The sequence below is a fragment of the Syngnathus scovelli genome, chromosome 13 (assembly GCF_024217435.2).
Source record: "Syngnathus scovelli strain Florida chromosome 13, RoL_Ssco_1.2, whole genome shotgun sequence".
In the NCBI taxonomy this organism is placed as follows: domain Eukaryota; kingdom Metazoa; phylum Chordata; class Actinopteri; order Syngnathiformes; family Syngnathidae; genus Syngnathus; species Syngnathus scovelli.
This window is the reverse complement of record NC_090859.1, coordinates 10,110,411-10,124,380: the sequence shown is the minus strand read 5'-3', so window position 1 is coordinate 10,124,380 and position 13,970 is coordinate 10,110,411. Positions and strand designations below refer to the sequence as shown.

The 13,970-nt window shown below is 42.2% G+C and overlaps 1 protein-coding gene across 4 annotated transcripts in view; it reads right to left on the bottom strand.

Annotated features, from left to right (window-relative positions):
- strbp (spermatid perinuclear RNA binding protein) overlaps nucleotides 1-13,970 on the bottom strand; it is a 39,235-nt gene that overhangs the window by 7,580 nt on the left and 17,685 nt on the right. For all 4 annotated transcript variants that reach the window (XM_049739037.2, XM_049739036.2, XM_049739035.2 and 1 more), the window contains 11 exons: nucleotides 11,333-11,474; nucleotides 6,457-6,698; nucleotides 6,201-6,369; nucleotides 5,260-5,515; nucleotides 3,504-3,625; nucleotides 2,970-3,065; nucleotides 2,454-2,565; nucleotides 2,272-2,369; nucleotides 1,537-1,642; nucleotides 1,192-1,275; nucleotides 103-311 (listed from right to left, as the gene is read on the bottom strand). In XM_049739037.2, the coding sequence (XP_049594994.1) occupies nucleotides 103-311; nucleotides 1,192-1,275; nucleotides 1,537-1,642; nucleotides 2,272-2,369; nucleotides 2,454-2,565; nucleotides 2,970-3,065; nucleotides 3,504-3,625; nucleotides 5,260-5,515; nucleotides 6,201-6,369; nucleotides 6,457-6,698; nucleotides 11,333-11,335 (1,497 nt within the window). In that variant the 5' untranslated portion in view covers nucleotides 11,336-11,474. The remainder of the gene's footprint in view (nucleotides 1-102; nucleotides 312-1,191; nucleotides 1,276-1,536; nucleotides 1,643-2,271; nucleotides 2,370-2,453; nucleotides 2,566-2,969; nucleotides 3,066-3,503; nucleotides 3,626-5,259; nucleotides 5,516-6,200; nucleotides 6,370-6,456; nucleotides 6,699-11,332; nucleotides 11,475-13,970) is intronic.

Below are 13,970 nucleotides of genomic sequence, written 5' to 3'. Positions count from 1 at the left end.
TTTGCCCACCTCCACACACACACATACACACACACACACAGAATTTGCATCGAAAACATAGAAGGTATTTTTAGGAGCAATAATAGTGAAAAACTTTGCTACCTTGACAGCAACATGAAGCTTGGCGGTCTTCTTGGAGGACCCCGATGCTTCGTAAACGGTTCCGTCCAGGTCTACGGACATGGTGAAGACCGGGGCGTGAACCGGGCCCGATTGGGACAGGAGGCGATATTGCAGGCCGGGACGGATCTGGTTCAAGCGCATCAGGGCGTTCATTGGCTGGTTGGAGTCTATGGCTTTGCTGTCGAGGACTGAGCAGACGGGAGAAAAGCCGTGAAAATATCAATTATGCTTTGTTTGTGTTACGCTTTATCTTTCATTTTATAGATTTTTGGAAAAGAAAAAACGGTGTGTTTTAAAAATACTCTGTAATTCTCCCTTCTATTATGTAGCAAGGCGAGCATATCTGTGCAACTTCTTTTGCCAAAACGTTCAAAGTAATCTCTTTTCTCGCCAGTGGCTGAAAATAAAAGAGGCTGTCTGCCTCCATCGCGAGTGGTTCATCTTCTCCTTGAAAGAAGAAAGACACAGGGATGCTAGAGTGGCCTGGTAAAACGTTGGCGATCGATAGTATTGATCGGCATGCGAGAGATGTAAGATGGCTAAAAATGGGAGAGAGGCTGACAGGCAGAGGGACGGGAGAAAATCTTCAATGGCTTTTTGTTTGTGTTGTGTTTTTGTTGGGAGAAAAGTGCTGTGCTGCCAGAGGGTTAGATAGGACTGTGCAATTAATCGGAATTCAATTACGATTATAAAATTGGCTTAATCGCAAATCGATTATTTTAAAAGATTAAACTGTATAGATTTGAGATAGTGTCTCAAATAATTCAATTTGACTTAATATTTTTTACATTGAAATATTTTTCTTTTTTGAACCAAAATATTAATAATAATATTATTATTTTAAATAATCATAATTTTAATTATGACCAAAATAATCGTGATTAGTGTTTTTTTTCCCTTCAAAATCGAGCATCTCTACCAGAGGATTTAACTGAAGTCATTTGCAAATAAAAAAAAAAAAAAAAAAAAAAAAAATGCAAATAAAGAAATAAAATAATCACAAATAAATGAATGAAAATTAATCAATAAATAAAAGCAGGAGTGATGTCTTTGTCTTCCTTTGCACACCTCGCCTAAGGTTCCTCTTCATCTTCTTGATGAGCTCCTTGTCGTCCATCATTCCCTCGTCGTACGGCCTTTTCAGACCCAAGCCTGAAGGGAGAGCAGAATCATTCACTACACGAGATTTTGTGTCGAGTTGTAAACTGACAAAACTATGATTAAGTACATCCACACAGGAACGCCACACAAATATAACGCCTGACCACAATAATGATCATGTCAGAGCTGTGTGGGGTCCAAAAGGTCATGTTTGAGATCCATCACTGTGGAATCCCTGAGTGCGACCCGGCTCACCTCGGTACATTACAGCCCGAATACAAGAATGTGAAAACCAGACTATCTCCCACAAACCTTCTTTGTCGCACCAAGAGTATTTCTGCAAAGATTTATTTGAGGGAAGCGGCTCCATCTCCAGCACTTTGCAGATCTGCCCAAACGCCATGAGCCTGAGAGCACGCTGTCAAGCACAAATTGAAAGAAGATGAAAAGATACTTCAACCCGCATGCATCGGCTGTACGCTGCAATTTGTATGAACTTTGTTGTCTTAGTGTCTTGCTTTGTTGAACTCCAGCTATAAGCTCCTTTAAAACAAATAGGATAGCCTTGATTGGTCAATGACACTAAGCATGAAGTAATATTTCCCTAATCAGTGCATGTCATTCAATCAACAGTCCAGATTGTCGACCCACGCAAACGATGAGGCGGGAGCGTGATGGCCTGCTAATGTGAAGCCATTAGGGAGCTGGAGTGTCCGGGATATTCATGAGACTCTGTGTCGCCCAATTGACAGAGCAGAGTAAAGCAGCTTCCTCTCTTCTATCGGCGCTTGTATCTGCTCCAAATACAATTATCCCCATTGACATTCCATCCTCGTTCGAGTTGCCTTCAAAGGAAAATGAACGGCGGGATTCGCTGAGCCGCGCCAGTTGGGAAAGCTGCTGCTTGACTCAGTCCAACGTGCGTGTCAAGGAGGACATGACACCACACGGATAGATGGAAAGAATTTTGACGGTGGATGTTGGAAGATGATGCGGCTGCTTAAACTGACAGCTCAAAGTTAGCATTCATGATGCTATGTGTGTTACCTGTGCGCTAAAGGTAATGGCCTCCGCTTGCTCATCCGTCATGTTGGCTAACGTGTTTGTGGGCTCTTTCTCGCACGGGTCGCGTAAACCCGGACCGCCTGGTGGAAATGACAAAACCCGACATAAGCGACGTGGCCTGACTTGTGGACAAACACGCAACTCATGCGAGCGCTGACTCAGACCTGGTAGGAGAATGCCCGAGGCGAGGCACTCCATGACCCGGCGCAAGGCCTCGCCTGCCCCGAGAGGCCTGTTGCAGGTGGCGATGGCCTTCTCGCAGATCAGTTCCAAGGGCTGCCAAAGAGTGCAATAAAGAAAAAAAAAAAAAAAAATGCATTCAATTATGTAAATCCGCAATTTGAATCACGTGTCAAAATAAATCGATTAATCGACAAAAAAATCAATTATCAAATTAATTGCCTCATATTTTATTCATCAAGTAATCGTTTAGTAATCAGGGAAAATATTTCTAATGCAATTAAAATTGTATCAGAATATTCGATTAATCGATGGAGTAATAGATGGAATAATCAATTGCAAATAAATATTTGATAGTGACTTGAATGCAAATGCAAATAAAATTGTATACGATTATTCAATTAATTGATGGAATAATAGATAGAATAATCGATTGTAAAAAATCTTTGATAGTGACAGCCCAATTTAATGCAAGTAAAAATTGTATCACACAGACTTACCCATCCGTTAAGCGGCTCCCAGGCGGGTTGTCTATTGCACATGTCTCTAAGTATCCTGAGAACGATAACGCAGGACTTGAGTCCGTTCACTCGAGCCTGAGAGCGACAGAAAAGGGATAAAGGGAACAGTGGAACAATAGGGATCGGGAAGAAAATGAATACAGAGGAAGTTGTCATCGTACCGAAAATGATCCAAAGTGCCTAAACTCCGGAATTTGTCGGATGAAGCATTTTTTTTTTTTGTATTTTTGGTCAGTGTGTGAGTAAGGAGGACTGGTGTGGGAAGGGTTTTAAAAGGGAGGAATTGACATGATACAGGGCAGGCAGGTTCACAAAATAGCAAAAAGAAAAAAAGTCCACAATAGCCTTTGTAGCCTTACGATATTTATTTTAGGGTCACTTTTGATGCACGGAGAACCGCTAAAGTGTCGGTGACTCATATCCTTTTAAAATTCGGCATTTTTAGTGCTGTCAGTCAATCGTCAGGCTACAAAGAGCATCGGGCAGGACGACAGGAAGTGAGCGGGTGCCGACCTGGAACCACTTGGCGTGTCGTAGCGCTGCCAGGGCCAACAGACATCTGTGTCTATCCAGCACCTCTCCCTCTTCCTCCTCCTCCTCCTCAGCCTCCACTCTTTGCGCGGCAGCACCCAACACTGCCACGAAACAATAACAACCCAAAACGTAAAACACACACATACACACACACATCACAGCTGAGCATGTGTGCTTCAATCCAGTCTTGTACGTGAATGCGTGCAGACGCAACAATTTCCCGTGTGAGTGCACGCAGACACGCACGGACGGGAACGTTTGCTCCCGCCGGCGCTTCGTCATGCCATCGGGGTCGCTCCATGTACCGTAGAAGCGTGTTCTACAATCGGCACATGGGAAGCGCACTATTCGAATAGCGTGTCTTTTTCAACACGGATCAGCTCGCCATCAAGATGCGCTGATCGTCCTCCACGTTGAAAAAACACGCTATTGAAGAGTCACTTGCTTTCCGTACATGGAGCAGCTGACAAGTCGGTGAAATGAGAGAACTTTAGGAGACCCCCCCCCCCCCCTAAACACACACCTCAGGAGTATTTGATTTACTATGCATCTTGACGGCAAGGTAAATCAAATCCCTCCATTGTGTACTGCTTTTAAAAAGTATTTTGATCCGGTTCTCATCAGGCAGGAGTCAAAATAGTCCTCTGAGTGAGCGCCCAATCAACTAAGGATGGACCACAGCAGGGTGAAGGTTAGCGAGGCTCGTCTCATTCTTATGCTTCTGTATTGAAGGAGGAAGAGCTCGAATCCAACACAGCCGTATATGAATGAGTTAGGTGGGGGGAGGGGGGGAGGTCCATAGAAGGTTTCTGTGCAAAACATGCTGAAATAAATGTTTTTCTTCATCCCTTCCAAAGCCTTTCCTCAAGAGGTATTAAGCGCAAATGTCAACCGCTATCGTCGATATAGAAGAAGCACAAGTGTGTTATCTGTGAACTCATCTGGCCATTATAGCAGGCCGGCTTTTCTGTGCGTGTGTGTGTGTGTTTGCTTCAGTGAGATGTATAAAGCTGTATGTCAAGGTCCATCCCACATGGGACGGCTCAGATGTGGATCATTAGGAGCTTGGTTCCTCGATCCCAGACTGCTTTTCTTATTCTCTGCCAGCTGCTCATCTCTCATCACGTTCGTGAGCAAACAAAGGCGACAGCTGCACCTCAGATAAAAAAAGGGCAGTGGGATCCTGAAAATCGAGTGACGTGAGGTCATGTGATTTGGAACGCCCCAAAAAAAAATTGGCTCAAAATAAGCAACTTCTAGCAAAGTTTTTAACATTTTTCATTTGACTTGACTGGTCCAAATAATAATATAGAAAAAGTGAGAGCTGGACTATGAACACTAATAAATAAAAAAAAAAAAGAATAAAAGCATTTTGATTCCAAAGTACTTAAGTGCTCGTTTGATGCTGACAGGCTTGTTTGTAAACGACACAAAATCAAATGTCACGTATGTGGTTTCAAGAGTGCCGCACGTGCTTGTGAGCAAATCCGTAAGCGCTCTTGTTGATCCGGCGGGCGGCGGGTGGTACTTGTGTGCGTCATCTCTTAATGTCTGCTTGGACGAGAGCCGCACGATGGATGGCGAGCTCGCTACTGCTCGGTTATTGATTCCGCCGCTCTGGCTTTGCTGGCTTCCCTCGCCCACGTCCCGCAACCAATTAGAACCACCTTCCCGTGAATTGTTTGGGGGGGAGTGGAGAGCGACAATCACACAAAAAAAAAATTTGTTCTCCTACCGTGGCCGTTCCTCTTCTCCTGCTCCTCCTCTTCCTCCGCCACCTCTTCAGCCCCCTCCCCAGGTAACTCCTCATGCTCCTCCGCTTCTTCCCCCTCCTCCTCCTCCTCCTCCTCTTCCTCCTCCTCATCATCATCTCTCATGGCCGGGGAAGTGAGTGTGATCTTCAGTGCGAGTTTGGGCTCCGTCGTAGTCCGTACCACGATGGCCGCCTCGGGCGGGGAGCTTGTGACCTCGTATTTCTCCTCTGTCAGCTTCTGTCATGTGTCAGGCGGAAATAAAGTGGGTGGTCAGAGATCGAGGTCACACGAAGCGGAAGAGTCAAAAGAATCTCAGTGATGTCTTTGTAAAATGGAGTCTACAATACTTTCTCCTCAGGCTTTGAATTTGGGGATTTTTTTTTAACTTCAAACCGTTTTAATGAGCACACATCAATCAGTAAAATATCTTCCTCGGATTAGAAGCAAGCAAGACTTTAAGTGAGTAGCAGCCACGAGCCCATCGAAATTCAATTTGACTTAAATGAGAAAATCAGGAAGTGGAAGTCACTGAAGCGAGGCGGGAAATTACGCCGCACGTTCTTACACATATGCGCTCGCCATCATCCCCGCTTACCTCTCGAATAAAACTAACGAGTAGAGGCACGGACGTAATTGATTTATTGGATAATTGCTGCGATATCACATCAAGTTGAAGGGAGTGTCTTTAATAAATTGCTAACCGTATTTTATGCTAGCTCGCAATATTCTTTTACAGACATTAAAGAATGTTTACTTACTTTTGATGCGTGATTTTATGGTTGCTATTTTGTAGGATCATAACTTTTAAAATGAAATACAACCTTTGACTTCTCAGATAGACATTTCACTTGCTGCTGTTTTGGTTAGCAACAGAACGCAAATGAGGTAATTACACTTACATTTTTTTTTTTTTTTTGCTCACCTCTAGTTGCCCGGGTAAGTTGTGACAGACCGAGTCCAAGAGTGTCTGTGTGGGTTTGTCGCTGCACAACAAGACCAGCTCCAGGTCCATGTCACCTTTTATGAGGAGGCCTTTCGCAACCAAGCCGATTCTCATCACTCCGCATAACACTCGACCGCTGGTGGACTCCCTTGAAGAAAGTTATTTTGCGATAAGATCAGAATTATTTTTATTTTGGGGGGGATTCCAGTCACTCTGCGGGAAATATGATCCTCACCGGCGGCCTTCGGCGGACCCTTCAGCTTCCTCGTCATCCTCGGTGGCGTCCGCCGCTTGGCTGTCGAGTTGACCGAGTGCCTCCGAGCTCGCCTGATCCAGCCAGTCCGAGACGTGTTTGAGGGCGCACTCCACGTTGGACACCAACGTCTGAACCGCCACCAATTCGCAAGAGGTCGGGTAGATGGTGGAGTGCTTGGCCATGACGTGGCGGTCGTCATTGCTGAAGGAACGGAAGGACCTCTGCGAAGGAAATATATAGACGGCCGTTAAATCAACAGCAACGATTTTTTTGTTGGCGGACAGTCACGACGATATGTCGTGACAACACGGCCAGCTGCCTGTCGTGCGTGGCAGCGTTACAAGCGGCTACTCAGATGTGGCCATTAAGTGATAACTAATCTAATTTCAGAGCAAAACCGACACAGCGGGGAAGTTAATTTGCTGTGTGGGGAAGGTTTGATGTATGACCCTGTAACCATAATTACTCTGCATTATAATCTATTATCTCGACATATGCTGTCATATACAAGATGCAAATGCTTCCCCCACACGTTATTTTATATTAGATTATATTCAACAACTGTATTAACATGTTCACACGCCAGAATATGATTTTTTTACAATCTCCTTTTTTCAAATCCAACAATATCATATCTGCCGGCTCACACTCCGGTGAAGGAAAGTTCATTTTTTATCATTAAGGTTATCGCACAATGCTGGGGGGAGCCTGAGGTGCGTGGCCCAGTTCAACACAGAAGGGGGCTGCTCTCGACAAGCGCCAAAACACTGCTGCTTATCTCGCAGACACACGTTTCCCTTTATTCTCTGCACTCGTATAAACACAGACACACACACACACACTTTGCCAGATAAAGCCATTATAGGAGAATAGAGGATGAGTGCTGCACAATGAGCGAAGCCAGCCAGCCTATTTAGCGGCGTATGTAGAGTGTGACACCAACATCCAGGCTAAGTCTAATTCCTGGATTCTGCCAAGGACTCAATTGAGATTCTACAAATCTTTGGCAAGGAATAAGGGGGAAAGACACGGGGGCCATAAACTAATTTGAGATTGTAATAGAAGCTCAATAAATTCAGATAATGTTTTATTATTTAAATTATTCTTTATAGAAACAGGAACATCTTGCTGATGCAGCGTAAACAATGCCTGTGTACTTAATGAAGGCTTTAAGCGAGCATGAACTCTAATGAATTATTCCAAATATAATTAATCCCAAAGGAAATTTACTTTTAAATCCAATTTCAACTGGATTAGACAAACTGTGAAATATTAGCATGACTCACCGAAAACCCTTAATGGTCATTTTCAAGCCATCACTACATTATGTAGACTTGACTATATTATTGCTGTCAAAAAAATAATGTTGTTATCCCTTTTTTAAGTGCATGCTGACGAAAGCAGGAGGAAGCTTAAAAACTAAAAAATCAATACTTTTCCCAAAATGTCTGAACACAAGCATTTCTGTGTTTTTCCAGAAGGTCATTATCCTTCACGTGAGCGCTTCATGCATGTGCACCTCCTCAGAAGTGTTTAACAAACCAACAGCCACAAATTTAATGAGCTGCCTCTAATGGGATCTTCTGTGGCAATAAAGTACTTTGTGAGCTCGTGTCCGTGTCTGCTTGACCGTGGGGGGTGGGGTGGGGGTACCCAGCTGCTCCCATCGCCATGTAAATTAGAGTTGTTATGAGGGCTCCCAGACAGGACGACGAGGAGCTACGCGAAGGGGTTTTAGTGGAAAGGTCGGATGTCAAGGTAACATTAAAAACAAGCAATTTAATCAAGTCCTATGTGATGAAGCACCGGCGAGCGCTCTCGTGACCTCTTCGCATCCACAGCTAGTAAAAAGATTTTGTATGGTGTCGCTAAAGCTCATCCACGCAAGGATACACACTCAATCTTGGAGATGACCGTCCTTGAACCCGCCTTCATTAGCGCACCGGGCCACGCAATATGCTCGCCTTGTTTGAAGAGTGTATTGCGACATCCGTAGTGACAACCGGGCCAAACGTGAGCATTTTCTCTCATATTGACTTTCTCGAAGAAATCATTCTGAGCGATTTTTTTCCCCCACCCAACAACAACAATCAATGCAGCCAGCCAACAATCAGATATTAAACCTGTTCAATTTTTGTTTGTTTGTTTGTTCCAATAAAGCAAATTCTGAAATACTCCTAAACATTGTTGTATAAGCTATCGATTAAATAACTTTTTAATTATAATGAAATTAAATCAAATAAAATGGAATAAAATAAAATAAAATGGAATAGATTAAATAAAATGATCAAGTTATTCCTTTTATTATTTATTCAATTACTATTATTTATTATTATTAAATTAATTAAATCGAATTAAAATGTTGTGCAAACAGTCCTGATTTTTTTTTCTTGCATAAATTATTGCTATAATGAAGGGAAGCTTCATCCTGCAATTAATTAGTGAATTAATTAATCAGTCCACAGTACATTAGAGATGGATAACACATTTTGTAAGAGGCTCGTTGGAAAAATTGGTTTCCTCTTGTTACTACATGCGTGTGCACATACATTTGACAGCTGTGTGCCAACCACCAACACGTGACGCATTTGTTTATTGACGCGCACGTTGACATGCTGTTATAGCACAGTGCTATTAGACAGCTCACACTTCACAATCACCCACCATTTCACTTAACCCCCGAGGCTCACTGGCTTGTCAGACAGTGTTACACAATTTTCAACACAACAGACAAAAGTGCAATAAGTTCTTCTAAACGAGATACGTATGAATAAGGAAAATCACCATAACAATTCATGTTAAAAAGTTGCCTATGCAGTTAAAAGTTTGTTGAACTTAAAATGACTTCATTCAATTTACGTTATCTTCAAAAGAAAAATGTCAGAAAATTCAAACAACTTGGAAGACAAAAAAAATGGATGAAACTGCCACATAACGCAGACGGCACATTTTCTTTAGCCTCATTTGCATGAGGTTTATCATTTTATTTATTAAAATAATATTTACTTGTATTTATTTACTTATTTTTTTATTTTATTAGAATAAAATTGTCAGTGACCAAGAGTCAATTGATTTGAATTTCTGTCTGTTGTGCAGAATATGTTAAGCAAATCAGCCATCATATTAAGACCACTTGTGTTTGAGTGTGTGTTTATAGCTCGACAAGATTTCTCATCCGCACTCACCTTTAATAAGTCATGTGGCTCGAGTGCATGTTGAGTGCGCACATAAGAGGCTACGGTGAGCAAATATTGAAAGCCGAAGCAGACAGACGGACGGAAGGAAGGAAGGAACGCTGACGGCAGTGAGTAAAAAGGAGACGCCGCAAAATGTTCATGTGGAAAAAAAACAAAAAGCTTTTTGTGACGAGGTTGACAGGTCATGCAAAACAAGGATTTCAGCACCAGAAGTGAAGTTCAAATGGCCTCATCAAGCCATGGAGCCAAAAAGACAACAATTTCCCAGCTTCTTTGTTGCATTCAGCAGCCGAGGGGAGATTGCATTAAAAATTCATTCTGTGCACTCTCCGCCAGCCGCTTTTATTGCGCTTTCTTTTTCATCGTTAGCGCACGTGCGCTGTCACACACATCAAAAATAAGGTCGCCATAACTGACGATGGAAACTTTGTGTCCCTGCTGCGATGAAAAGAGGACACCTGGACTAATTTGAGAGATTAACAACAACAGATCGATTCCATCTCATCATCTGTAAAATCCTTCCGAGTTTAATTTTGGAACGCTTTTACCACACAAGCTTAAAGTCAACCTGCGTATTTGCACAAAGGATATGCTTTTTTTTTTTTTTTTTAAACCTCTATGCACTGACGAGTGAGGCGAGAATTAAAAGATTTACTCCTAAATTAAAACAAAAGCACCACTAAAAGCGGATGAGAGGTCTAACAGTCACTGGCGGAGCTAGAGGGGGGGCTGCGGGGCACTGCCCACCCCCATTTCTAAATATGCCGGGACCTCCCCAGGTGTCAGGCCAGAAAATAGACTTTTGGCTATTTTCCGATGTTTTTCAACATTTCTGCCTGTCCCCTGTAGGAACATTTATTGATTCTTCGCCAACGTTTTCTGAAGATTTTTTTCTAACGTTAGTAATATTTTTGTTGTTGTCGTTTTGTGGACCCCCTTGAGTTATTCCTTGAATGGCTCCCGCAATCCCCTCAAGGTGCACCGGAACTTCACCAGAAAAGACTTACATGTGATGATCTGATAATATTGTATTTGTTTTTACAAATGGTGAAGGAGCATGTGGATCATTAGCCAAAATTTCATCATAACAAAATATAAATGTTCAAATTAATTGTGAATATCAAGACTAATGCAGGGCTGCGTGTTCATTAAAAATAAAATCGACCAGCAAAGTCATTAAGGAAGATGCTTCATGTATCGTGTGGGTGTAGGTGCCGACAACCTCGCCAAGGTCACGCGTATCATTTACCGCATCACCATAACTCAGGACTAATCACGTCGCTTGGTTTGCATGCGGCACACACACACACACACACACACGTGTGTGTCTCATTACCCTTGGTAATTTACGACCTCAAACATGTGGCCACGTTCTGCAAAGTCCAACCTCAGCACCTTGGCTTGGTATGTCTATACATATCTCTCAATCATACACTCTCCTTGACCCCTCCCCCTTTCACCTCTAAGCACTGTACCCGAAAAGCGCTCTCCCACCATTTTTTTTTCTCCTTTTAATAATTCATCTTCCGCTCTGCTCGCCCTTAGGGAAAAGCTCCCGCCGTCACGGGCCGAGACCATTAATCAATCCCTTGTTTCTCTCCCTCTCACAATCCCACGTCCATTTTTGCTCACATCTTCTGCGGCAAAGTGTGCATTACCATGCCTATAGGAGGAGTGGTCGCCAGCTTCCTCGGGGGGGGTTGCGGTGCAGAGGCAAGGTTACTGGTCAGGATGCCGCCGTCACAACGCTCCTCATGTGCTCCTCCGTCACTGTAGCCACCGCCCGATGAGAAGATGCCCCTGAGGGATGACAAGTTATTTCGTCAGTTGGAGAATATCTCATCTGTGCCGTTAAAAATATACATGCATGATATAAGGGTCCTTTTCACGTTTTATGTGCTGGTACTGGCAGGGAGCGTATGTTACAATCATGTTCTTGTTCTTCGTGAGTGGCTCACACTCATCCCTCTCACAATTTATGCAACATCTACTTTCGTATTTGATGCTACAGAAATGATATCATTTCAAAGTATAAAGCATGACACAATCTAATAGATGTGGGGGAAGATATTGATATCACAATGTATTTATTGGATCATTACCTTACACTGTACAGTAATAGCAATATCAAAAATGATATTTAATATATCTAATATAAAATATAAAATAAAAATAAAATGTAAATCATGGCACAATCTAATAGGTGTGGTGATATATATTGATATCACATTTATTGCATTGTTACCTTGCATTGTACGGTATCACGATACCAGTATCAAAAATGATATTTTATATATAAAATATGGCACAATCTAATAGGTGAGGTTAAAAAAAGAGATTGATATCACAATTACTGCATTTTTACCTTACACTGTGCGGTATCACGATACCAGTATCAAAAATGATATATGGAATGTTCAAAAAGCTCCTGTATTCCGTACTAAATCATCTTGTCATCTAGTAGTGACCACACTTATGTTATAATAAATTCATACTAGCATTAAATATTGATATAGTTACATTACAATATAAAATATACATCACTATACCAGTATCAACACGTGCCCAAACGTTCTCGTATGTAAAACGTCGACGGGATCATCACACAAGTAAATGAGTGCACTCCAACATGAACGCTCTCAAGGTTTGACAGCGAACAGCAGTTGCCCGATTATGCAGGTGAGACAAAAGGGAGCGTTGAAACCAAATAGCTTCATCAACAAAAGCCTTCACTGCTTCAGCGGCTGCTTTGTAAGAGAAGACAAAAGACAAATTACAAGACTGACTTGTATCCCCATGAAAATGAGCATTATGCATTTTATTTGGAACCACTGTCAGCATAATTACTATATCGATTTTTCGCTGCAAAAATAAAAAGGAGATTTATTTTTTCTTTTTCCACACACGCGGTAAATGAGTGAATGGGACTGATTATTAGGCAAAAGAAACCGTGGGGACGCATAGAGCAGCTAAACAAGAAAGAAGGGCAGATTCCGTAATGAACACGGACGGGAGAAAGGAAGCGTTTAAAAAGAGGCCAATTGGAAAAAGGGTGCAGAGGGGAACCATAAACAAGAGTGCCTGGTTCCTTATTTTCTCGCCAGCAGCAATCGCCCTCCATGCTTCGAGCCACTGGCCTGCAACACTGACAATTAGCTCCTTGACACACCTGGCAGCGACACTCTGTGCACTTGTGATTTGCCTGTTACACTGACACGAGAGGGGGAACCTCTCGTCCATCATGGCTTGGCCTACAAACGTCCCCACGTGATTTGAGTGCAGGTTACGTAAACAACGTGCCTTAAAGGGAACAAGGAGGAGGAGCCTAATTTCACCATTGCAGCCAAACAAGGTTTGACGTGAGAGTGAAGCACGCAAGGACAAAAACTATTTGAGGGACCTTAAAATTTGACCGCCAGGAAACTTTTTGCTGAAATGTTCTACAAAAACGGACCTGGTCCTTGATAAAAAAAAAAAAAAAACTGCTCGTGTTGTAAACAGAAAAATAAAATCAAATAAAAATGAAAGTGGCTTGCTATAATGGGAAATCTAGGTCTGGATAAAAAATAATTTAAAAAAAACTAATTTACTAGTGGTATCGATACTTGGTATCGGTAACTGGTATCGGTTAGAAAAACGGATATGGGACATCCCTGGTATAATCCATCAAAAATGTGTTAATAAAAAAAAAAAAAATATATATATATATATATATATATATATATATATATATATATATATATATATATATATATATATATATATATATATATATACTGTTGCCCACTGGGCCTGGCACCATTGGGAGGGGGGACCATGTTCCAACAAGCAAGGGTTAAAGTTTCTTCCACACAATCATCTTCTCGCCACTCTCCTTCCACTTTTTTTTTTCACACATCATTAGTGTGTGTTTGTGTATGTTGTTTTTTTCTCAAGAGAAGGAGGAAACTGGGAGAAGCCCTCTGTCATTAACCCCGGTGACGGAAATTGGACGTACACACAGATGTGCACATGGGACAAACAAAGCCATTTTTTCCAAACGTCAACATCGTCATCATCACTTCAGTTTGCATTGAATATATTTCTGAAGGCGAGTAAGTCGCCTGTCGTGTTCTCCCTATCAGTTGGTCATTAAATCCGGTTTTCCCTACAGGGATGAAAGGAATCAGGCGAGGGATAACGGGAGGGACTGGAAGTGATTTAAAGATAACGGATAGATAGTGTGGGAGAATTGCTGATATGGCTCTGAACGGCAATTTACACCTTTCTCTTGTGATAACCATCAAAAGGGATGAA